This window comes from Pomacea canaliculata, linkage group LG11 (genome assembly GCF_003073045.1).
Source record: "Pomacea canaliculata isolate SZHN2017 linkage group LG11, ASM307304v1, whole genome shotgun sequence".
Lineage (NCBI taxonomy): Eukaryota > Metazoa > Mollusca > Gastropoda > Architaenioglossa > Ampullariidae > Pomacea > Pomacea canaliculata.
Genome location: NC_037600.1, coordinates 19269405 through 19295514, shown reverse-complemented (window position 1 = coordinate 19295514; position 26110 = coordinate 19269405). Strand labels below are relative to the sequence as shown.

Here is a 26110-nt window from a genome sequence, read left to right as displayed (position 1 = left end):
TGTCTTGCTAGAGAATACGAATGCACTTTAAGGTCCTTAAACCATGATGCCAATTATCAGAGTTAAAAAGGAGTACAATACTTAATTTACATGTCATGTTTGCTGTCTGCAAGCTTTTCAAATTGTCTTTTTATGTCAGATTATGTCTTAAAAATAATCTTTTACACTAAATTTCACCTCCAACATTTTACGAAAGGAAAGTCCTTCTTCTGGAATTTTAACATCGGCTCCACACATCCTAAGATGGTATCCGAGTCCCAACAAGCTCCTGTCGACCAACACACAAAATTCTTGCACCCTAATTGGTTGAGAATATTGAATGGAGATTTCCTTCCGTGGAGATTGAGGTTTTTTCTTTCCTTGGCCTTTGCCTCTTCCATGAGATCTTTTTGGTTTACTTGTTTGTTCTGTGAATTTCATATGTGGTTCAATGTTCACATTCAGTCCATAATGCTGAACTTTGGTTTTCAGCTGCTTGTAGATCTCGAGCAAGACATAAGCATCTAAGGCTGGAAAAGTAAACAATGAATGTCAGTATTCGTGAATCTTTGAATGCTTCTAAAGTTAAAAAAAATGCATAAAAAATAGTCACTGAGTGCAAATGATACATAGACTGAGAGGAAAGGAAGGATTATTAAAAAAGAGAGTATAGGAGAAACACAGACCTGCATATGTTTTCTGCGTGGGACGCAGTGGGCGGCGCTCCCAGTCGGACATTTGTTCACCTTTACTGAGCTGTTTCCCAAGGTACTGCTGGACCAAGGCACTTAATCCACGCTGATCTACCATATCTGAGTATATAACAGCTCATCCAGTATACAGGAGAAACAATAACAGCAACACAGGTGATATTAAAAGCACATTAAAAGTTATGCTTTCAATGGCACAGTGGCAGCTATAATCAGCTTAAATATATTAAGTATTTAACCTAACCTTAAAGAAAGATAATAACATTAATGATAATCATATCCAGGAGATATTGTCATAAAGCAACCACTTGTTTGGTGGTGATTTAAATCATGGATTTTATTCTAAGCCATATTTGATAGGTCAGCTATAAACAAATCAGGATTTGGTCTTAGCCTGTTAGTCTCTTAATCCTTTGACTGCCAGACACTAATGAGGAACGTGTGCACGCCTGTGCCAGGGAATTTTGACAATTTTTTTGGTCATTATTTTTTAAAAAGTCTGGAGCTCTGGAGATGCACGCAAAGCATATAAAACACATATAATTCATAGACAGAAGTGATTTTTCTAATAAGTGAGAACAATAAAAACCAAGAAATAATATTCTTTGGATTTTTTTTTATTGAAATGTGTATTTTTCTTTTTTTAGAAAAAACAGATAAATGCAAAAATAATGTCACAAACAATCAAGTACTCAGAGTAATTCTTGACTTTAAAACTGTGTTATTTTTCTGGATTTCATTCAGAAAGGGAAAAACAGCCTAGATAAAGCTCAGGGTTTACTGTTTCTTGAAAACTTCAACTCATTTATCACAAAAAAGTTCCTGTCTTCACTAACACATGTTACCATGAAAAACCTGAGGTAGGTTCATCTCAACGGTTCATGTAGTTCATTCACACGTTGCAAACGTTGTCATTTCAAAAACAAACTCAACATTTATACACAAAAGCTTGTTCTCTACATTCTGCTGCTCTGAATGCCCTTGCCGGGCCTGTGTATTGTACCATGCTTTGAAATATTCTATTTCCAGTAGGCAAGCTTGCTGTGATAAATTCCAGAGCAGGGTACCCCACACAGTCCCACCTTAGAAGGACATTCAGAGTAGCAAAACGTAGAGAACCAAGTTTAGTTTTATATTATTCCATGTTACTCCTCGAGGAGCATAGGGCCACAACAACACCTTGCCAGTGGACCCGGTTTTGGGCAGCCCCCTTCAGTTGGTCCCATGTGGTTCCGATGTCATTTGCCTCACTTTCTACTGTTCTTTTCCAAGTAGAGACCCAAGGGTGATCCTCATCACATGGAAGTTTTCATTCCGTTTCTTGGTATTGGGCATATTTGAGAAAAAGTGTTCCTGAGTCAACCGAGCAATGTCTTCTGTCAAGCTTCCTTCCACCACCTGCTACTTGACCCTCTTTGACCTCCTGTCTGCTGCAATTCGTTTCCTACTTCTGGATATCTCCAGCAATAGTGCAACAAAGTCACCGCCATCTGTCTCACTGCTGTTGTAGGAACTTTCTTCACTTTCTTCTTATTTTGTCAGATCAAACTCAAGATCACCGTTGTTGTTGTCAGAATGATGAGAATCACAATCTTCCTCTCTCATAACACTTTGTCATCACTTTCACTGCCCTCCCATTCCTGATCAAGGGAATCCACCGATCGTAGATCATCTGAATGAATGTTTGTGATCTCTGGTACGGCCTCTTGTAATGTGTATGGCCTCCTGTAACGTGTTCTTTGACCACTCGATCATCCCAGCACTCATGCCGTTCAAAATGACTGTGCGGTTGGAAAACTCCAGATGGGGATCACTCTATTTCCAGCCCAGTTAAACGCCAATCAAACCAAGCATGGCATCAGAGCAGGTGCTATAAATAGAGGTAAACACATATCTGCCAAAAATAGAACATGCTACCAACTGAATATTAACTCCACCTGGAAACACCCCAGGTAACCTGCCAGTCCTAAACCCGGGTGAAGGAGGAGGGTTGTGAGTGGGTCAAGCAACCCCATCCTGTAAAACAACCCCCTGCTCCAGAAACTGCAAATACAACACAAGCACAACGAGAGCCTGGACGGGAAGATCCCTCTTCGGAAGGGCCTTTTACGCATGTTGGTGAAAGCCCTTGGAAAGTCAACTCGCCAATCCATCTTTTCATGGCCAAGGCAAAAACCAGGAGAGGGACCTGGAACATCAGAATTCTATATGAGAGGGAGACCCAGACAGACATGGAGGAGATCAGTCCACAGCAAGGCAGAGGTTCCAATTGGAAAGGGACGCTGATGGTGTGGTGTAGTTGTGGCCCTATGCTCCATTGGGGGTGAACAAGAAGAACCAACCAAATATTCGGTCAGTGGGCATGCTAACAAATATGTTTGGTCGGAAGCAGCCAAAGGGTTAAATATATTATTTAAGGTTTAATAAATGGATCCAGCAAATTCTGTAATCTCACCTGTTTCTTTCACATCTCTGGATGTAAAAGCTGTGTCCCCAGCATTACCTGGGAACTCTACATGAAAATTAGGAGACACCTGTTGAAGAGAGGTAAAAATGGCAGAAGAAATTAACAAACTACATTAATACATTGCTTGCATGTAAGCATCTAAAAATGCTACTTTAATCCAAGATAGCTTGAGAAAAAAAATTACAAAATGGGGACATTTTTTTTCTGTTTCATTAACCAAAGCTAAAATAAACTATGCACATCGTAAAAAATTTCTTCACAACCTGTTTAGCCAACTGTTCTAGATCCACCACTCTTTTCAGATTAAAGAGTTCTTCACTCATGCACGGAAATGATTTCAACAACATTTTCAGGTCACTGTGTAGGCCATAACCTGAAATCATAAAGATTTTTTCAGTCTGTTTCTATTACCTGACACTGCAACACTACCATTTATACAGATGCAGCCAGATGGATCAAAAACATTAGGTTTTTAATTTCCAAGTTAAAAGTTTTCTGCTTCTCATTTAATGATACTATAAAATGTACATATCCTGCCACTTGTTTAGTCCAACATACTATGTCCAGCTAATGCTGAAGGGTAACACAACACAATATCAACTCAAAATCCCTTCAGTCATATAATTTTCTATTCAGCACAGTTTAGGGTCCAGTGATTTGAGAATGCCATAGGTCATATTCACATTTCCTCATGACATCAATGACAGATGCGGACTAGTATATAGACATTCCTGCCTACAACAGATTGGAGTTTACTATAGTTATGTTTCTAACTTGCATTTAATATTGGGTGACATTCCTAACTCAAGATTATTCCAAATGCTATTGAGTGAATAACTCAATGGAGGATTTCTTTCTGGCAATTACTTATGATAACACAATCTAATGCCATTCTAATAAAACCAAAAAAACTGAGAGAGAGAGAGAGAGGAAAAAAGAGAAAAATTAACTTAGGAATAAACTTTAGTGATAGTTGTATCTAATTAACACTTGTGACACCAAATTCTAGTAGAACTGGTGATCCGTAAAAGACTGGCATAAGCATTCTAGCAGTATTTTTAGCAATAAAGACTTTATAAAAATTCTCTGGACTTGGTGCTAGTTTATTCCTTGCTACTCCTCAAGGAGCATAAGGCTGCAACAACACTTAGTGTAGATGAGTTTACATGTAAGCACAACTTTGCAATAGAGAGAATGCAGTTTTCCAGTACCAGTAACTCCCTTGAGATCTTTGATTATTAATTTAATGTCAACTGATAATATCCTTAGTTAAATGAAATTTAAGTCCTCTCAGTCTGGTAGTATGCCTGTTGGAAAGGGTTGGTTGCTTGTGTTTTACACCTTGCTAGCAACTAAGACTATATCATGGCTCCTGTTGGAAGGGAAAACTTATGATTCTACATTAAAAAAAACAAACAGCCTGGAAGCTGTGAGGACTGGGTGAAACTGCCTCACCTAGTGTCACATTGCTTTCATTGCAGAAGATAGCTGCAGCCAATTGCTTCCATTCCTTTTCCTCCAGAATAGAGGCCAGGTTGATGACATCAATCAAGAAGACGTGATCAATAAATGCCACCTGCATCAGGGCCACTTTGCTGGCAAACAACAATGACCATTCATGTTGCACACAACCCTATTTTTGTGTTTCATTTCTGATATTTGTAACATATGAGACTCTTCCAACTGTTAAAATGTAAATTAATTACATAACTCGAAAAATCATATATATTCCCTTCTTTCATATCATCTGCTTACTTTCTGCCAAATTGATTTCTAAACAGTAAGCAGGCTATTAAAATACAATAAGAAAAAGCCTAAGAGAAGGGAGGATTATCAGTCCTATTGGTTCATGCAAGTGACTGTCAAGATGGCTGCTGCCCTATCTCTGATCAGGTGTGCAATTTGGAAAACTCCTGCTGTCCACCCAGCAGAGATGGGTATCAGATTTATCAGGGAAGATAAATCTCACAGAAGATGGATGGGTTCTACTTTCCACATGCAGTGTTAGTAAATGGGAAATTCACTCATATTTACTGCCTTAAATTAGGCTATGGACTCTATTTAAAATGTCTTGGTCTAAAATGTTTCAAGTAGCTGAAGATTTTTTTATCTGTAAAGGTGGAGCCACACGGGGTTTGGCAAACACTGTTTTCTTGAAACCCTTCAACACATCAGTTTCCCGAACGCAAGGAAAATGGGTTCAGGAGCTCTAATATAAACCTTATATGACAATAAGGTAAATATCTGCTGATCTGTGTCAAAATAATAACATCTTCTGTAAAGGAAACAGGGGAAAAGGAGGCTGTTTCAGAAAGTGTTCTAAGAAACAGTGTTTGCCAAACCCCGTGTGGCTTCACCTTAAGCGAATAATTAATGTGCTGATGTACAAAGATCTAAAATCGAGTCTTCACAACTTACTTCTGGATATCACCAAAGAGAGATGGTTTCCACTCGGAGTCATAAGCCATAATAGCTCCTGGCTGCCAAAAGATAAATAAATAATAGTCATGATATGCACTTAGAGTCTAGAACTTATCTCATACACAGTCATGTTCCCTCTCTTTGGCTTGTAATGATTTTCAGAATCTCATGTTTGATAACAGAGATTTGAAATTACATTATTGGGCTTCATTCAGTGATTGCTTCTAAAGCACTCCTTTGGTAACTTCTGAGCAGTAAAACTTACATGCTAAATGGTTCACTTTCCCAAAAAATTCAAACACACCTTGATACTACTGTAAAAATTTGACAGCTGTTCACGTGTTGTAACTAAAGTGATCTGATTTTCTGACAAAGCCAGACTGTGGTACAGTGATTCATCTTTATCTGAGTCCCAGCACTCATCAACATAGATAGTAGTTTGATTTTCTGGAGCAGACATCCTGCCGGGATCTGTTACTGAATGTTCCTGATGTCTGCAAATATCCAAGTGATATCGGGATATCTCAAAATTGGGTGACCTGCTTAAAAATAGAATGGGAAAGCTACTTTCTGACTTATCAACACACTGACCCTGACTTACAAATTGGTCATCATGGACCTTTGGTTGCTCCCTATTAATACAACATCAGTCAGAATTAGTCACAGTGGATTAAATTCCTAGCATGATTTGTAAATCAAGTGTCTTTAAAAAAAAAAAAGGGTGGTCTGCTGGAAATCAAGCAAAATTTACCTTCCTTTGATCTACTAAACTTCTGACATGGTTCTGAAAGTCTTGTGAACAAATTCTTATTTTTCCCTTTTTTTTAAATGAAATGACTATAAATGTAAGACAAAAGCTATATTAAGTGCAAGAGATGAGCATATTTTGAAAAAAAAACCTTTCATTTAGAGGCAAAGTATAAATAATAATTGTCTAACAGTAACAGAAACAGTAAAATTAAAATTAGTAAGCGCTTACCTAAGTTTTGCAATTATAGTTGGCACTTTCTCATCAGGGAACTTGAAGACATTAGCCCAGTAAAGTGCTTCATCATTATGGTTGGAGTGTGTTAGGGTTTCAATCAGTTCCAGCTGAAGACTTTCATCGTTGCCAACACTTTCCTTTACCAAAAAGCAGTGATGCAGTAATTAAAATTTCTGCCTTTTTTCTTTCAGTTGGTATTTTCCCCAATGATATATGTGTGTATACATATTTATGTCCAAACAAGTTTATGTCAGTCAGTCGTCTCTTGACTGGTACCTGTCGTTGGGGGGAGAACATGGATAGACCCAGCAGCTGACAGGGTCTGCAACTCTTGCCCATTGTGAGGGATAGTCAGCAGGTCTTGTACAGGATCACCAGTCCAGTCTTTGATGTTTGTAAGCCAGTGCTTTCTTTGGCCACCGCAGCGTCGGCTATCCTCCAAGGTGCCATGGAGGATAGTTTTCGACAGGGTTTCGTGCTGGGTCACATGGCCAAAGAAGACCAGCTTACATCGCTTGACTGTTGAAAGTAGAGGTTCCTGGTGTCCAGTGAATGTGGGAATCTTGTTAAATCAATGTGAATAAATACAATCTAAATATATAACAACTGTAGAAACAGCTGCATTTTCTTTATGTAAAAGATCAAATAATTTTTTTTTAATTTCTATTGTTCAAGTCATTTTTTACTAGCTCAAATCTTAGATTTCATTTGTTTCAGCATAACACAGACGTATGTGAAAGACAGAAGAGTTGAAGAAAGAGTACATGTGTGCTGCATTACACTCACAGCAGCAAGATCTCTCCATGCTCCCTCATCCATAGTTTTCTGAAATACAAATGTTAGCAATAAGTAATCAAATGCATTTTTTTTCCCTATGTCTGGTACAAAGTTCCTAAAGGAAATTATTTCACTTAAAACCTTGCATAAACTTACAACTAGTACTAAAACTGGAAAACAGTTTATGAGAGCATGAGTTTTGTTAAAATTGAAAATAAAGCAGGAATCATGATACATATATGAACTTTACTGCGGATTGTAGTGTAGATCAGAAAACCTTATCATGCAGCATGAGTAAAAGAAACAGCTGCTCTGGTTTGTCAGATAAAGAACCAATGGGTAAACCACTGAAATATGATATAAATGTTAAAAGTTTACCTTGATGAATCTTTCGTACATAAAATAGCGAACACCACTCATAGTTTTTGCACTAGAAATATTGACACAGACATCTGCAAGGAATGGAATATATAACAGTAAGAAATAGGGTGCATTAGGAAAATTCAAAAAGTTTCATTTTGGATAAACATTCTACACATCCATCAAAAAAATTTCAAATTTACCCATGCATGCAGTTCCAATACAAGTATGCCTCTTGCTTTTATCAACACTTTTACAAGCCAGGTAAGCCAATTATAATTATGATGGTACAAGAATTATGCAGCATTAATATTAACTATAATAGTATTTTGCAACAATGAAAATGATGAAAGACGGCCGAGATGAGGGAAGAGAGGAGAAAAATTTTATTAAATATTTTAAGATACCTGCGGGTATGCTATACTTTTTCATCAGACGAATGGCATACTTGGTCAGGGTCTTTTTGCTGATCTTTTCTGTCCTGAGGCCTGGTACACTGTGTGCTCTGATGTGACAAATTATTTACAGGTCAATTAACAGCACAAAATTTATGCATTGCCCATGTGCTATTTAAATGAATGCTAAGAAAAGGAGTGTTTAAGAAGTTTATTATTTAAACATGAGAAATGAGTGTTTATAGTGAGCCAAAAATAATGTGACATGGACACCAAATTATCCAATTAAAAAAAAAATTTTAACCTTAGCCCAGACAAAAGCTTCTGATTATAAAATGTGAGAGTGTCACAGACATGATAATGAACACTACATTAAGTTTTTTTAAAAGGACCCAACTGCAAAAGTAAATAAAACAAATTCTGAAATTCTTCCATTCTATGCACCTGTGTGGTCTAAAAATCGTGCACTATAAAACTTCTTAAAACTCTCAAGACATTCATGAGGTACATACTGTATGAAATCAAGAAGTCGTCCTTTTTTGGAGCACAGTTTGTCCAAAAGCAAGAGAAATGCATGTTGTTGTGCTGGACTATTTTGTAAAAATCCTTCCAGAACTGTCTGCTTATCTTGCAGTAACAGTGGGATAACAATCTTTAAAAAGACACCAAGATAAATGAAATGAAGTTCCTAAAAATCCAGACAGAAATACATCTTCAAATTCTAATTCCTCCTACTTCAAAAGTGATGTTTTTAGTAGATTTAAAAGTTATTGGGTAAATCTGCTAGATACAGAAAGACAGTAAGGTAGCCAGTTTTTCAACATATATACCTCACAAATGAGACCAAAGTAACAAAGTATATTTTATTTGAATGGTTTTTTTTAATTTGTAACAAACATACCAAACAAATAATATAAATGGAACTTTTTTCTGATCTGCTATGAGCAATGGTTCCCTGGTGATTTGTTATCATTATGGTATTATATTTGTAAAACAATTTAACTTTATCCTATTGCAGCCAGCCATAACTGGTCAATCTGTCTATTAGAGATGTTCAAGGACATTACCTCCTCTAATGTGAACAGTTCTTGAAGCTTGAGAGCAGAAGCAGCTGTGGCAGCCTATCAAGAATAAGACATGCTTTTAAAATACCTGACCTGACATACCCAGAAGATGGTGGAAATGAATCTTAGAAATTATAAGAAGACATCAGTTAACACCACTATGAAAGAAAGCAAACTGGAAGATGTTTTGGATTGCAAATATCTTGGATCAACTTTCGCAAAGGATGGCAGATCAACAACAGAGTTTTGAACCAGTGCTCAGTAAATAGTAGCAATCCAACACAAGAACTAGCAAGATTGGCTTTTTAGTCAAATGAAACCTTTACAATACTCCATACTTCTGTATGGTTGAGTCTATATGAAGCCATGCATCACTAAATGAAGTTTTCAAAAAAGTTCTAGACATATCTTCATATGGGTCATGTTCTCTTTATATTTCCATCATATCTTTTCCACACCAGAAATAAACTTATCGATCCAGTCACTGTAAGCAAAACCTCTAAAAATAGCTAAAATTTATAAGCAAAAATCTCCAATGCACTTACATCACTGAACTTTTTCTCTTGCAAGATTATTTTGATTTGATCTACAAAATAATCATTTCCTTTATGGTCCAACTTGTATGCAGACACCACAGAAGGAAGAATAGACAAGTGTCGGCCACTGGAAGCTCTGAACGCCTTCACTTTCAGCTCTTTTGTGAGGAATTGAGTTCTGACGCTGTCATCCCTGCTATTCTTCTGACACCAGCTGCAACATCACACTTCTTTAATCCATAAGTCAACTAAGGTTAATAAAAATAGATGGTGATAGCATTTTATGCCATAATTTTCTCTGGCTCTATTGACTGTCTTAGGCATTCATTTATTTTCAATGGTATTTATGGTATTATACGTGGAATATGATTATAATCTACTGAATGGATGATTTATGCACTGTTATTCTTACATCTTTTGCTGTGTCAAATGTTGCTGATAATTCGTCAGTCTATTAAACTGAAAAGTTCCTAGCTGCCATTCAAGTTTCATTGTTATCAGTGCTGATTACAATGTTACTTGTTGTTTATCAGTAGTCTACCAAGCTGACTAGTTCTTCTGTCATTCAAGTCACAAATAACCCTGGCAACCATGGTGATTATCCTGCTGTCTGTATATAAATTGTAAAATGGTGAAAATAATGAGAATAAAGACAGCAGGTTTCCTCATCTAAGTCTAAAAGCAAAGCTACATTTTTATGCTGACACTGATGGCAACTGGACTTGTGAATTTGATACAATAATGGCATCTATACTCAGGCCTGACGAGAGGGGGGGACAGGGGGGTCTGGTGTACCCGGGCCCGCGGCTGTCAAGGGGGCCCGGCCTTGGTCAGTGGATTTTTTTTTCTTCTTCTCCTTTTCTTTTTCTTTTAAAAAAAGGTCTAAGGACAGAACACCTAAGCATTACACATGCAGAAGTTGAGTTTCAAGTGTAGATATTGAGATTCGAATTGTAAACATACATTATATACTGGGAAAATAATTTACGATTACAAGTACAAGGGGCCCGGAGAAGTCGTCTGTCCCGGGGCCCGGGCTGGCTCTCGGCGGCCCTGCCTATACTTGTGAATTAGGTACACTGTTCACCTCTCATATGTTCAAGCTTTGGAATGAATGAAACAACTCAATTTTAGAATTAAATCAAATCGTTTGTTCAATATAGTTTAAAAATAAATGTTCCTTTGACCACTCGCAATATTACCTACCTTGCAAACGTCTTCATACACAGGTGAGCAAGTGTGTTTCCCTTCACTGAGTTGTAGTCGTGAACTCCTTGCATGAGATATAAAGCACACTCCCAGGGATTTTCAGTGTTTTGGAAACAACCATGGAGAAGTCTCTTGAGTGTTTTCTCTTTTTCATCTTTTGCTAGCTGGGAAAACCAGCAATGCTCTATGTCACCAAGACATTTGTGTGCATATTCAAGGTCCTTGGTTGCATTCTCAATGGGTTGCTCATTTTGATCTAAATCACTTCCTCTTTCTGGTTTTGAAGAAATTCTTTCCTTTTCAAATGCTAGAGAAACAAGGTAAACAAGAAAGAGAGGCCCTCTACATTTATTATCTGTTCTGGAATTTCATAGAAAACTAAATTATGCTCAGTGGTGCTACATTTTCTATTATTTTGGCACAGTGATGGGAAAAAGCAAAATACTTCAGAATACTTAATCTGACCTCAGGTAGTTTCTTTAGTGTGGTGATAGTGAATGATAAAACATTATCTTAAGTTTGAACTGTAAATCAATTAGAAAAAATATCAAAGCAACAACTTCACAAATACTCTAAACACATGTAGTTCTTACGAGTGTACCAAAGTGCAATTTATTTGATCTAATGACTCAGATAAGGTCACAGCATAAGACGTTATTTTCCCAAACCTACAAAAAGCACTATGCACAGAAAGATGACCAAAACCTTTACACTGTGATAAACTTGTTACCAGGACTATAACAAATATGACACATGTGTTAATGAGATGAGTGCGTAGACATTCATGGAACATTTTTGAATTGTACTTTTCTTCTACATTCCAGAAATACAGCCAGAGATTTAACCTTTGTTAATGTGCATCTTGCAATGACCCTCCTCCAGCCATTTTTTAAAAAAATGGACTGAAAGACCTTTAAAGCATGAAGTTATCAAGGTTTAAAAAGAACATTTACGCCCAAAATAGTGGCTTGAAGAAATAAAAATGTCCGTACATGATTTTAAATTTAATACTAGTGGTTACTATAGATCGTTTTTTGACACTCATGCTTATGAAGTAACTTTTGTGTATTAGTTACCTCTGCCACGTCCATGACCAGTGCTAACACCATAACAAGCATCTGAGCTGTGTCCAGGTTTTAAAGTCTCATTTATTGGCCTAATGCATGATCCACTGACGTCATGGATTGTTCCTCTTGAATTACCAAACAGAGCTCCTCGTCCCCTACCTGCCATCTTTCACTGCTGTCAAGCTGACAGTTTCAGTCCTCAATATTCCTAGTTTCTTCTTTGCTGCACAATATGAAGAATAAATAAATAATAATAATAATATACACATAATTTATAACACAGACTTATATTTATATACATAAGTAATGAGTTATGAATGACCAGTTTTTTCCCAAATAAAATCTAAAAATAAATAAGGGTGTTTTATGGCTTGCTGTTGATCATAAATACTTTCCTAGCAAAACTCAACAAAAAACAAAACAAGGTGGGCACATTAACAATTAAATGCATACAAGTCTCATAATAGATTATCTATGCTAGTGCAATTAATTTTTACTGTGCAATAAAAGACAATGCTGGAACATGTTACAGCTCTATTGACGCTGGCGTCTACATATGGACGTGTATTTAAGTTTGTGGTCTACCTGAGTGATTCCTGCAGCGGCAGAATTCGACTGTACGAGCTTTAACTATAGTCTCTGCGATGTGAACTATTGTAAAGTGTTCACAAATTTTCTATTACCAAGTGAATCAGTATTTTCCCTTTATGACTATCCCCTCTTAAATGTTTCGGTTATGACGTGGATAACTGACAACGGTGACCAAGAACGGAAAAACAACTAAAGCATCATCAATCTGTAGTCTATGAAGTCACGATCGACTAAATTCTGTTCGTCTGCTACAGCCAAGACCTTTACCGATTCAAAAGAAATATTGCAAACAACACAGCTACACATTTGAACAAAGCTTACAGTTACACATTTGAACAAAGATTACAGCTACACTAAAAATCGCGTACTTGTGTTATGTTGAAGTGTTCACTCACAACGTGCACAGTCGTACAGTTCGCGGTGTTGTCGTTTTAGCGCAACGGAGAATTTTATCGTTTTTCACGAAACACGTCCACAATAAAACTTTTTTAAAAATAATTCCGATTAGCTAAGAACAGTGCATATTGTGTATGAAGCAAAGTTATAAAATATCTTGAAACGAAATGCACTACATTTGTGTCACTGATTTGAGTTTTCATTTTCACAACTGCGAACGCGGGAAGTTCGACATTTTGTCGTCTGCGGGGGAAATGCAAAAAACGCACGCCACAGTTGAATGTGATATTCCAAGTTTGCATTTTAAAAACATGCATTTTATTATTATGATAGGCGACAATTAAAGGAATATAAATATTTACATTAAGAAATAACATGCTGTGTAGATAAGCATCTTATTCTCCTATTATTGACTTTACTTTCATTTTCGCTGCTCAAAATATATACAAGCACGAAAGTTCTTTTCCTTCTTTATGTAAGAAAAAAGGTCATGATGTAAAATTTTCACGGTTAAAAGTTTTACCATATAAAAAAATCTCACCTTTTCCTCTTAACAACGGCGTTGCTACAACTTAGAAGAAATGACTCGGATGTTCACTTGCCACGAAGACTAAAGGAGGCGAAACCAAAAGCTGAAAGTTCCCCGTCTGGAATTCAGCAACTTGTGTAAGCAATATTTTACGTTTTTGTAAAATTTTATTTTACGTGCGATAAACTAATAAAGAAAACTACAACATAATAATGAAAGAGTGCAAATAATTATTTGCTCATTGCAAATTTAAATTAATTCTGAAGAAGTCTGTCGATATCCGCCCACTTCACTGTGCAGTGGACTGGGAAAACGGAATATTTGGTGTATGTCAAATTGTGTCAGTCTTAGTTGCAAAAAAAAAAAAAAGCTTTTATTTAAACAGCTACCCTTAGTATGCACAGGTATATTGAGATTATACGGGTTTTAAATGGTTTAAAAGTGTAGTGTTGGTTTTTTTTAATGACTTGGTAGTGCATGATTTATTATTTCTCGAAAACTGTATGTGTACACCCCTATTCTGTACTTGAGGTACAGGCTCGCAAACTAGGCACAGAAAGAGGTAAACAAAACAGAAGTTAGAATAATTGTACGTCGATACGTTGACATTGCCATGACTATAATTCATTGACAATGTGAGAACTGCTTGACATTGGTATTGCAAGATAAGAGCCATTAAATACATGGAAAAGGATATAGTTTCTAACAGTGTTATCATGATTTAATTTGATCGCATTTATAATGTATAAGTATTATGTGGCATCTGCATGTTCTTAAAAAGGCAGGCAGTAATAATAGAGATTGTTCAGAGAGGGACATGAAATTACTGAAAGAATGCTTGAAAATGTCATGCAGGGAAAGATTTATAGTCTTTTAGATCTGCAGTCACTGAGAGAAGGTTAAGATGTGACATAATTCAGTATATAATGTTTACTATGGTATTGATTTTTGCTAAGCTCTGCTAAAAGAAGCATTTCATTTTCCCAGTGCAAAACATTGAATGCATTACCCAGGGCTTCTGCTAAGGCCAAATTCTTTGGGGTCCCAGGGACCCCTTCTTCAGATTTATAAGGGGTCCCTGTTCTTTGCCCAAATTTGAATGGGACCCATTGACGAAAATGGAAGGGGTCCTCTGAACTTTTAATGCGTATTGTATGCAATTTTTTGCGTAAGCAGAAGCCCTGATTACCTACTAATATTAAATTTGCAGCAAATATTAATATATTCAAAAATCTTCTGGGTAATTCTTCTCATGTCAGGAAAATCTTTCATAAATATGATAATTTGGAAAATCATATGTACATATTCATTAAATATGGAGGGTGGGGGCGGGGGTTGGTGTTTTACTCCAACCAGCAAGTAAGGCTATATTATGGCAAGACATCTAGCCCTGTAAACAGATGCCACATGCAGAGAACGAACAGCATGCCCAAGATGAGAGCTGAACCTAAAACAGCCAACCCTCACTGTATTGGTGATTGGTGCTAACCATTGCGCCACCAGACCACCCATATCAAAATAATATGGAGAATGGTGGAAGAAGGAACATAATATATATAGGTCGTGAGGCCCACGCTTTCTAATGTTTGTTCCCTAATTACTATTACTACTTAAAAATAGATCATTTTGTGATTCTATGCCAAATGGAGCTGAAATTTTGTTGGACAACACCTACCATAAGCAATATATCCTTTGTCATTTTAATAAGTACTGTCTCTCCTACTGCATGATATTGTATCAGGAATTTAAAAAAAAAATTAAGTGGAACTGTTTATTTTCCAAGGCACACAATATTTGGACAAATACAGTTTTGTCCACAAAAGTGACTTTCTTGCCTCAAAAATCAATAAGCAGATTTCAATGCTACATAAATGCTGGAATTAATTTTATAATTTAGCAGGGAAAACATACTCATTGAGCAATTGATAGTTATCATATCTTAAAGCCTTATTAACAGTAATGGCAAAGCAAAATGGTAAAAATTCCTAAACTTAGTTAAAAATTTAACCAAAATATTGTGTTTCAGTAGATGGTGGTAATAATAATAATATACGTTGGGTTTTTTATGACCACTCATATTCCCACTGCTACAATGCTGCTTGGAGAGTTTAAAATACAAAGTATGTCTCCAAAAATATACAAATGTATGGGTAGTGGAAATGGCTCTTTTTTAAATTTATTTATTACTGTCTGTAGCATATGATATATGTCCCTTCTTAGTATGGCGATTTGACACAAACATACAATATGTACAGTTTATCTAGGAATATATGTTTTCATAATAGATCCTTTATTGCAGCTGTAACTGCCTGTAACTCACCAAATCAGTTGTAACTGGCTGCAATCCACCAAGTCAGATGAACTTGAAAAATGGCAGAGCTACATTCTGATTCAGTCATAGATGTTGCCACATCATCAAATTTTCGTCAGCTGCGCACCAGGAATATTCACCTTGATTTGGATGTCAATTTTAGTACCAAGACTATAACTGGATCACAAAAGATCACTTTTGATGTTCTTCAAGATGATGTTCAAGAAGGTAAACGTAATTGTCTGTATCATTTTCATGTAACTCAATTTAAAATATGACAGAAAAGGGCCTATTTATGTTTGTTATGTGGCTGTTGGTTGCAGATTTAAATTTTTTTTTCTATGTATTTAATATCATTGCTTTTTTTCAGTGCTGCTTGATGTCCACGAAACATTGGTCCTGAGTGGAGTGACGATGATACCTTCAGGTCAGAAGCTTAATTTTGCCATCAGGCCATTCACAGGCTACGGCTCCACCTTAAGCATAAAGGTAAATACAATTTGACATATCCTGCGTATCATATCCTAAGTAAGTACAATCATGTTCTTAGTAGGTACAATAATGTAGAGCTAATGGAGCAAGGCCAGAACAACAGGGCCGAAGCCTATAATAAAACATTAAAGAGGGGTAGCTGTCGCCCTGGGGTGATACCAGACTTTGAGTTGGACAAAAGGGGTAAGAAGGGGTAAGAATGTTTATCTCTTCTGGCATTAACTGAGCCTGGGAATTGCAGCTGCCTACCTAAGGGGAAGCCTACTTAAGGGGGACCGCTGTCATCGCTTCAGGGTTATGCCCGTTAATTGGAAGACCAGCATACTTAACACCAGAGAACGGTGTTTGTTTTCTTTGCCAGTGACTGGATACCGGTGCCAAATGAGGGAGCTAGACGGGTGTCGCAACAGTTGGAGGTTAATGTGGCCAACCATGAGAAGAGGGACAGTAGATAGGTCCTAGGTATCCCAAGTATAGCACAGGGAATTGTGGTCACTTTAGTCAAAGATTGATAGCATCAGGGCAAGTTAGATGCAGTTCAGAGGGGTCACTTGGTCTAATAGTATATAGGCTAGGACAGCTGTAGTCGAAGCTTTTCCTCGTGTTCCAGCAGAGACGTTGCTTTCTGAGGGATTTTCAGATGCAAGCAGCAGGTCTGAGAAAGGGAGCCCCGTTCTGAACGTATCACTACCTACTGGTGCTTGTTGTATAGAGAGGAGAGTGCGGTGCAAATTAAAGGCTGGTTCTCCCAAGCGATATGCAAAAGAGCCAACTATGTTCCAGCAGCAAGAAGTTCAAGGCAGCAGCTGGTAGACTCCACCATGCCACCGGTCCAGTTGTGGTTGTCTTTAGAGGACAGCTGACAAATCATTGCTGCTGTTTGGAATCATCACTGCCATCCATTCCCGGCGCAACTGTTGTGAAGCAGTGGCAGGAAACCTTCGACAAGAGGAGGAGTCCAGCAGTGGTGTTTGTTGTGTTGTGGTGTTTGCCGTCAGTTGTGCTTCGTAAGTGGCGGGCCTGCCTCCCATCTCCAAGTAACCCTGGCAAGGTAGCAAAGTGGTCCTGCCAGTCCCAGCGCAAAGGAACAGTTCATGTCCCAGGGACCTACCAGATTCCAAGACTGTGAATTGTAGATCAGGAACGGACCGCACATCCAGGCATATATATAGATATCGACATATGACCATGTTAGCTTCTAAATTTGCCATTCTGTAACTCGATTTTCCAACCTGGTGCCAGGTCGCTTTAAGTAGTTTATATGCATATTCAGTTTCATAGCATCTGATTTCATACTAACCTAATTTTGCTTTCCTTGTTTTAATAATAATTTAATATGTTGTACAACTGTCTTGTCAGTTGTGTTTGCACACGTGGGTGAAAGTGGTTACCAGTGCATACGAGTGTGGACGTGTGAATAAGCAGGCGAGTGGGTGTGAGATGGCGAAAGTCAGGTGATGCGAGCCAGCAGAAGTGCCTCTTTCTCCTCGGGCAAGTTAGGCCCACCCTTCTCCCCGCCTCATTCATCACAAACAGATAGCTGCATTGTTGCATTCATTTTTCTTTTCTGTCATAATTGAAAGCTTCCTGTTGATGTGCTGAAAGGAGGTGAACTCTGCCTGCTAATAAATTTTGTGGCTGGTAATGGACCAGGCATTGTTTGGCTTGACCCACCGCAAACAGCTGGTATGTTTAGTTATAGTTTTTCTTTTATTTATTTGTCAAGAGTTTAATATTTTAATCAGTTTGGTAAATCTGTATATTCTATTCTCCTCCCTTCTGTGTGTGTTCATGTTGTAGTGTGTAATAGTATTATACGTAGGTGTGTATTTGCTGTAGTGTGTAATATTGTCTACAATAGGTGTAACTGCTTTGTATGTAGGTGTGTATATGCTATGTATAACATAAATGTATGAGGTGTATACAGTTGTAGTGTATAACAGCATTATATACAGGTGTGTATATGTTGTAATGTGTAACAGCATTGTGTGTAGGTGTGTAAGTGTTGAAAGTAGGTATGCATATTTCAAGTAAATATCGCTCTGTGAAATTGTCAGATTTTGCAGCAGTACATATTTATTCTGGATTGCTCCACTTCTTGTGTGATTATTTTGTACAGGAAAAAAGAAACCATACCTTTACACCCAGGGTCAGGCAGTTCTGAATCGATCCTTCTTCCCTTGTCAAGACACACCTGCTGTTAAATCACCATACTCTGCAAATGTCAAGGTTATTAAAAACAGACTTTAAAACATCTTAATCTCATATACTGTTTATGCTTGTTACTGTACGCAGTTGTTTTGGACTTTGTGGTTCAGTTTCAAGTATTTAAAAAAAACTATAGAAAATCTGTTTGAAATTACAAAAAAAAAAGTATTCAGACAAGTTTTCAAGGGTTAAGCCTAAATGCAAGAAGAATCACAAAGTCAAATTTATTTTGCTGTAGACAAATGACGATCTTTAAGCATTGCTCAGAAAAGGTATTAGCGTTTTTTCTTTTCTGTTAAACTAGATTATCGTGATCTCCACCATATTTAGAAATGTATAGGAGAAATTTATTAAAAGGGTATCCTATCAATAAATTACTGGCTGAAAAATGATTTAGGTAGACCTAACTGAATATTGCATTTTAGCCACTTTTTGCTGGAAAATGTAGTAGATTTACCCCGCTTAGGTAAACATGCTACATGAATACAAGCTATAGTGATTATACTGCTGTAAGACAGATTGAGAATGTGACATTTTACTGCCAAACCATTGGCTGATTTTTGGAGATTACAAACTATGTAATTATTTTTATAAGTCCTGGAACTAATTTCCCCCTTTAAAAAATTGGTTTTATTTGAAGTGCATTTTCACCAGGTGCCATCAGGCTTCACAGCTGTGATGAGTGCAAGCAGCAGCAGTCGGAATGATGATGGTAGATTTCATTTCTCACTGAACCAGCCCATTCCATCGTATCTGGTGGCATTAGCTGTTGGGGATCTTGTTTCAGCTGGAATAGGACCTCGAAGCCTCGTATGGGCAGAACCATGCATGCTGGTAAAAGATTTCCTCCAGAATAATTTAAATGGCTCCTTGAAAGTTCTTGTGTTGCTCTTGGAAGTTTAAGTGGTGATGAGCCAGAGTTGTACCACATGAGAATGCTGTTTGTTCAACTTTGTTTTATTCTTTTCAAGTTTTGATAGTCTTTAAATCAGAAATAATTTCAACTGAGCCACATAATTTCTATTGAAGTGTGGAATGCAGGCTGGTTTAGGCACCAACAAAAGTCTGATTGGCTGACACCACTGTTTGGTGAGCAGTGCTGTCTTCTGACATGGCTGACAAGGCATACTAGCCCCGCTGGTCAGAGTAAAAGGGGAGCAGATACAATTTTTGAAGTTTAAAGACCTAGGTCTCAAGTTGCAGCTCACTCAAGAGAGTCATCAGAGACTTCAGGAGTGTGCCAAAAAGAAAATAATCGCCATCTTGACTAGCAGTCAGGTTGTGATTATATGCAAGTCTAAACTGTAATTATTTGGGGGTTTATCTGCTATGGCATGTTTGAATGTGTAATAGCATTGTTGGTAATGTGCTGTGTAATTCTAGCCCTGCTTATAAAACTGCTTAATAATTGCCCTCTGCAGCTACATAATCAAATGTAGTCTCCATTAGGTGTGAGTGAGCAGGTGTCATGCGGTAGGCAACTCTGGTTACAGAATTTCTTATGCCATCTTGATTTAGATATTGATTTTAAACTTTCCAAAACTTCCAAGTGGAGCACACGTTCTATGCACATTTGATTTTACTATGTAGAATCTTCAGTATTTAATAAAATATTATTAGTTTTTATAAACCTCTGTTTCATGATTTTTAGGAGGCTGCAAAGGCTGAGTTTGATGGAGAAGTGGAGAAGTTTCTGTCTACAGGGGAGCAACTGTTCGGTCCGTATCAATGGAAACGCTATGACCTCCTCATCATGCCACCTTCCTTCCCTTTTGGTGGAATGGAAAACCCATGTTTGACATTTGTCACCCCTTGCATTGTGGCTGGTGACAAGTCATTGACAGATGTGGTCATTCATGAAATTGTAGGTTGATCCATAGTTTTGCTGTTTTCTCCAGACTAGACAATGCTTTCAGAAATTGTATAAGTGTTTTGCCTATGATCAAGTTTCATCCTTATATATATCTTGTTAAATCATGATGTACCTAGTCATTAAAAAGAAGCCCCTAAATCCTTGGGGTTTTTTTAAATGTTATTGATCAGAGAAAGCTAATATTAAGTGTATAACAGCAGGCTAATATGAGTATCTTTCAACTTGACATACAGATCAAGAATGTATACTATATATGTCTTTGATTCAGATATTATTTTATACATATATATGGAGGAAAAGATAAAGCTTTGTGAGAAAAGGACCCTGGACTTAAAATTTTCAAAGGAACAGTGAATTTTTTGCTTACATGCATTTTACAATTTTTTTTTAATTATAGAGTCATAGTTGGTTTGGTAACTTGGTGACTAATGCAAACTGGAGCGAGTTCTGGTTGAATGAGGTAAGTTGTGTTTTGACACATGCTTAATAACTTATTTATGGTATTTCTCGTGTGGTCCTTGTGCATGTTTTATATGAGTCATTTAGGTCAAACAGTCCATTTGATCTGGCTATGAGTTAAATCAAGCACAGTGATTCTTTTTCTGGTCTGTGTATTAATGACATTGAGCTAGAAAATGTAATTGTTTTTCTAGTCTCCTGTGTAGATACACATTTTAAACATCTTTTAATGACAGAAAATGTTTGGCTTTATATGTCTTTGGCTATATCATATCTCATATTTTATATCTTTTTTACATTTTGTGCTTCTTGTCTTCTTTTCCCTTTTTTTATGTGCTTTCCTATTTTATAAGCTACTTGCTGTTTATCTCCCTTTCATGTACCAGGTTTTAGCCTTATGCTTTATTTCTGAGCAGGTGAGACGTAGGACCTTCTGTACTTTTTTGCTAGCTTTTGATGTCATACTTAAGGAATTCTTTGCTTTTACTACTACAGGGCTTCACAATGTTTGCACAACGGCGAATTGCTGAGACGCTGTTTGGGCGACCCAAAATGTGTCTGGAGGCAGCCACAGGGCAGGCATTGTTGAAACAGCATATGGAAACCACTGGCATGGTATGTTGGACTTACTGTTGAGGTAAACCATCAGAATGGTCTATTGGGTTTGCTGTTGGTCTTAGTTTTCTGAACTTACTTCTTTGTGAAACAGAAACCAATAGCATGGTCTTTTAGACTTATTGTAGAAACTGAAACCACTGACCTGTTGTATTAGACTTCCTGCTGAAATAGAAAAGATGAAACTAAAGTGGAAAATGGAACATTAATTCCTATAGTATTTATGGAAGATGCATTCAAAGAAAATATTTGGTAGCTCTTGATAGAACGGAAGATATTGATTACAGTTGCCAGTTTCACTTTCCAATTTCAGTTCCAATAAGTATGGTAATGGTGTTTTCCATTATATTAAAAATTTGGTTTTGATTTACTTAAAAAAAAAATCCAATTAAATTAATCGTGAACTTGATTTAAAGTATGTTACCTCCATGTTCAAGTGATGAACAGATCTTGTGGTAGAACATTTTGATTTGTTCATTCTGTCACTTGCAATATCTTTTCGCACTAAAATATATAAAATGGCCTTTTCATTTTTTTTAACTTTTCAGGATCATCCTCTCAACAAACTCCGAGTCGTTATTGAGCCTGGAGTAGATCCAGATGACACATACAATGAAACGCCATATGAGAAGGGTTTTGCCTGCGTCTCCTACCTTCAGATGTTGGCTGGAAGCACACAAAAATTTGATGACTTTCTTAAAGCATACATAGCTAAATTTCAGTTCAAGGTAGGGCATTGTTATGACAAGATTAAAATAAATATTCTTTTCTCTCTAGTTTTGACAATTTTGCATAGATCATTCAGAAAGTAAGAAAAGTAAGAATTTATATTTTATTGGAACTTCAGCATTATATGCTTGTAATTGTTATGCATCATTTTATTCTGAAGCTCCCAGTATATTCAGAAAGAGAATGGCATAAAAATTGAAATCAAAATTTGATAAATCTTTTGAACTTAGTTCTTCATATTTTTATCAATTGCATTTTGTCATTGCACTTCCAGCATTAGCCAGTCCTTATCATCCGTCCTGCAATACATTAACTCAGGTGTTATGCAGTATTCTTTTTATGTCAGAGTGTGGTGGCTGAGGATATGTTTGACTTCTACCTGGATTACTTTCCTCAACTAAGAGAACATCTAAGGCTACAAAACATAGCTGAAGGGTAGGCTGATAAGTTTCAATTCTTTTCGCAAAGTGTACGGTGTCTGTTGATTGGTCATTTATAATACAACATCAGTTTGAATATGCACCTATCATACACTTATTCACATTGCTGATCTTGTTTTGAAGGGTGGTGATAGAGGGCTGGGAGGCCCATGATAAGTAATTAGAAATTACACATCATCATTCATCTGACAATCCATGAATCAAACAGCTAATCATCATCAATCGCTTATCAACATCTTATCACCACTGGCAAAAGGTACAACTAATTTATAGATACCTGTCATTTCTAACACATTTAATGCAAAATTAAGTTTCAAATGCTCTTGAACTGTTTTCACATATGCACACATTGTCAGACAAAGTTCTGGTTTTGTTTAGAATGCTTGTTTTGGAGTTACCTGCAGTTGTACCACTTTTGAAAATTTATTCCTCTTTTTATGGGACCAATTGTAATGAGCATGTCATTTCACTGCCAAGAAAATTTATCTCCAGCTTAGTTCATGTATTTTATGAAGTTTGATCCACAAATGGTTTTTAATCTTGTCACATCTTTCTATGTATAACAGGGAGGGGTTTGAATTCCAGCGATGGCTACATGCCCCAGGATGGCCACCATACACTCCTGACTTATCTGCTGGTCATGAACTCATAAATCCCCCAGAGGCATTCTGCAAAAACATCATGAAGCAGGTTTGAAACCATGAGCAAAGATCCACAATTTTGAGATATATTTAATGTTGCTCTTAGTATTGTATATACTGCGCGTGGAGTGTTTGAACTGAATCTTGCCAGTCCAGGAATATTCCTTAAAAATACTTACAATAACCTCTGACACATGCTGCTTCCATGGCATACAACATGTTGCGCCCATGACATGTAACATGAAATTGTGGTGTTTATTGCTCTATTTTGATAGCATGTACTATTTATTTTTGTTTGGGGTGGGGGATTGGTGTTTTACACCAAACCAGAAACTAAGGCTATTCACGGCAAGTCAGCCAGCCCTGTAAACAGTTATCACATGCAGAGAAAGAACAGCTTGCCCGACATAAGACCTGAACCCAGGACATTCAGCCTTCACTGTATTGGTCACAGGCTTTAACCATTACACCACGGGGATGTTGGGGATTGGAGGGGGGTTGCGGGGCTAGGTGACAATCCTGACAAAGTTTGCTTTAATTAATTTCTATAAGAATGAAATCTTCATAAGAAATTAGCTTGCATTATTCTTAAATTTTGTAACATTAACAAGGTATTGTTTAAGAATTTATCTTTTGGGCAGGATCCAAGCAGTTGGCCTGACATTGAAGAATGGACAGTTTACCAAGTGCTTCATTTCTTGGACAAACTGTTTGAAGTAGATGGCCTCCCAGCAGAGCGATTGCAACAGTTAGGGAAGGCCTATCCCAGGATATCTGCTGCCAAAAATGCAGAGGTGTGTATGTTGACAAAAGTTTTATATTTCTGTTGTTCTCTGTTCTTCTGCATGTGTTCTTGAACACACATTTATCTCTCTCTCTCAGACATACATGCAAGCATGCTCCTGCACAGGGACCAATGCATGCCCAAGCCTTTTTTAAGATTCTTATTTATGTGTGCAAAGTTCTTATCACTGAGTTAGAGAATTAGCTAGGAACCTTGACCTATGGGGGATGTCTGCATTCCTGCCTTTAATAGTTGACAGGTTTCATTTCTTTGTAACATCCTCCACATTACACCATCTGGTCTGTTGGGACAGAGTTTACAAGGTTAGTTTTCTTAGTTTGAAGGTCTATTTGCTTATATACTTACACAATATTCTTTAAAAGATGCACAAATTGTATAAAGAAATGAATGATCTTCTTTTTCAATGTCCAGGTTCGGTTTCGATGGTGCAAACTCGTTGCCAAGAACAATCACCAAGAGGCTTTTCCAGATATCAGAGATTTCCTTCACAGTCAAGGTATCTAAGCAAATTTTTACTTTCCAAATCTTATAAATCAAAGTAAATGAAAATATAGAAAAAAATAGCAGCAAACCAAGGGGCAATTTTCTCAGTACATCTTGAAATATACAAGAAAAAAATATTAAAATTAATCATGTTAAACTGTAATGGATTTTTATCTCCAGCATAGTACAACAGTAAGGTATATGAATATTACATTACATATGTATGATTAAATTCACTGTAATAAATCCAAAAAATGTAACGTTTTTCAGTTCTATGACTTAAACTGCAAAATTCCCAAGTATTAATCCCATTTCCTAAGAGCAAGCACATTAACAAGTCATTAATCCACATCTGCCAGATGATAGAAAAATACCCTAAGCTCTAATTCCCCGGATTGTAATTTTGAAATTGTAATTTTGTTTTACCAGGAAAACAGAAGTACACAAAACCAATGTATCAAGTGCTTGTTGAAGGTTCTAAGATTTCGAGACAACTTGCAGTGGACGTTTTTCAAGAAACTTCCAACATGCTTCACATAAATGTCCGTAATTATGTGATGGAAATTCTCCAGAATGAGGGTCTTGAATATAATGTGTAGCCTACTGTGTAATGTTAACAGGCATCTGCACAGGCCTTGGCAATGCAAATAATGCTCATTTTAAAATCACCTTTCAATATTTTATTCTGTTAATCAGCAGTTAAACAAATATATGTGAATCTTATAGGTACCTCTCCCAATATTGATGGGGAAAAACATTCCAGTTTTCTTAATAATTTTGCAGTGTCTACATTGTGAAAAGTATTTACAAAAAAAAAAAAACTAAATCAAGAGAGCATGTTTCACGAGGACGTAGAGGACAAAGTAACACTGAAACCAACAGATTATGATTAACAGATGATCATCATAATGTTTAGTGCTCTGTTGGTTGGAGACATTTTGTTATGTGCTTTTGGACAGGCTGTTTCACCAAACTTTTTGTAAACTATGACTAGCATAATTGATAACTTATTTTCTTTCTTTTATATAGTATACCTGTGTATGTGTAATGTGTTTCATGCTTGTATATATATATTGTTTTCATTTATATAAACCAAAGAGTATGACTTCGAAAGTTATTTGCCTGCCACTCAAAGGGCATGAAACCAGTGAATATCTATCATCAAAGTTTGCAAACAAAATGTAAGCCAAGGTTTGGCAAAGTAGGATGGGAAGATACGCTGCATATGTACATTTAAAATGTTTTTAGAACTACTTCTTGGACTTTCTTTTTAAAAAGTATTCTTTATTCTTGGAATGCCCTACCTTTCTGTTCAGTACATTTAAAACATATCTCTTTCCAAAATACTTATTGTAATCAGTATATTGTTACATTCTCTATCTTCTCTATGTGTTGCTCCATATCCTGACAATGTTTGCTGTGCACGTTGTGTATAGATGTTTGCCTGACTGTGATGTCCTTCTCTGTCTTATGGAATCATTACCTACTATGCCCCTTGTATCTTGTAAAGCACACTGATATGCAAGGGAAGAGAAGTTCGTATAATAAAAGATAATATCAGCTTTTCA

At 36.8% G+C, this 26110-nt stretch overlaps 2 protein-coding genes across 11 annotated transcripts in view; one reads left to right on the top strand and one right to left on the bottom strand.

Annotated features, from left to right (window-relative positions):
* Positions 1-13622, bottom strand: part of LOC112575394 (exonuclease mut-7 homolog) — a 15594-nt gene extending 1972 nt beyond the window's left edge. The window contains exons 1-17 of one of the 7 annotated variants that reach the window (XM_025257237.1): positions 13499-13622; positions 11980-12193; positions 10901-11210; positions 9704-9908; positions 9162-9215; positions 8607-8746; positions 8107-8204; positions 7718-7791; positions 7349-7387; positions 6557-6699; positions 5882-6071; positions 5575-5636; positions 4612-4751; positions 3420-3529; positions 3145-3223; positions 666-791; positions 178-509 (exon numbers count right to left, since the gene is read on the bottom strand). In XM_025257237.1, the coding sequence (XP_025113022.1) occupies positions 178-509; positions 666-791; positions 3145-3223; positions 3420-3529; positions 4612-4751; positions 5575-5636; positions 5882-6071; positions 6557-6699; positions 7349-7387; positions 7718-7791; positions 8107-8204; positions 8607-8746; positions 9162-9215; positions 9704-9908; positions 10901-11210; positions 11980-12136 (2259 nt within the window). In that variant the 5' untranslated portion in view covers positions 12137-12193; positions 13499-13622. Of the gene's footprint in view, positions 1-177; positions 510-665; positions 792-3144; positions 3224-3419; positions 3530-4611; positions 4752-5574; positions 5637-5881; positions 6072-6556; positions 6700-7348; positions 7388-7717; positions 7792-8106; positions 8205-8606; positions 8747-9161; positions 9216-9703; positions 9909-10900; positions 11211-11979; positions 12194-12555; positions 12852-12929; positions 13060-13498 lie in introns of those variants that run through there. The other 6 variants (XM_025257242.1, XM_025257236.1, XM_025257239.1 and 3 more) reach the window with 6 other exon arrangements.
* Positions 13537-26110, top strand: LOC112575395 (aminopeptidase B-like). Of its 4 annotated transcripts, none has more exons than XM_025257244.1 (15): positions 13537-13623; positions 15786-16025; positions 16168-16286; positions 17873-17975; positions 18409-18518; positions 19152-19331; positions 20149-20361; positions 20768-20830; positions 21325-21444; positions 21993-22172; positions 22520-22608; positions 23180-23303; positions 23896-24048; positions 24471-24555; positions 24972-26110. In XM_025257244.1, exons 2-15 carry the CDS (start codon positions 15857-15859, stop codon positions 25139-25141), a joined length of 1878 nt encoding a protein of 625 aa, XP_025113029.1. In that variant the 5' UTR covers positions 13537-13623; positions 15786-15856; the 3' UTR covers positions 25142-26110. The 4 variants fall into 4 exon arrangements, with proteins under 4 accessions (XP_025113029.1, XP_025113031.1, XP_025113030.1 ...); XM_025257246.1 differs by lacking the exon at positions 13537-13623 and adding an exon at positions 13740-13812; XM_025257245.1 differs by lacking the exon at positions 13537-13623 and adding an exon at positions 13745-13890.

Bases quoted from the DNA above. Each gene is read 5' to 3' on its own strand.
- LOC112575395 (XM_025257244.1), top strand. From the start codon at position 15,857: ATGGCAGAGCTACATTCTGATTCAGTCATAGATGTTGCCACATCATCA. The intron at 16,287-17,872 runs GTAAATACAATT...CATAATTGAAAG, and splicing joins GCTCCACCTTAAGCATAAAG to CTTCCTGTTGATGTGCTGAA. The intron at 24,049-24,470 runs GTGTGTATGTTG...TTCAATGTCCAG, and splicing joins CTGCTGCCAAAAATGCAGAG to GTTCGGTTTCGATGGTGCAA.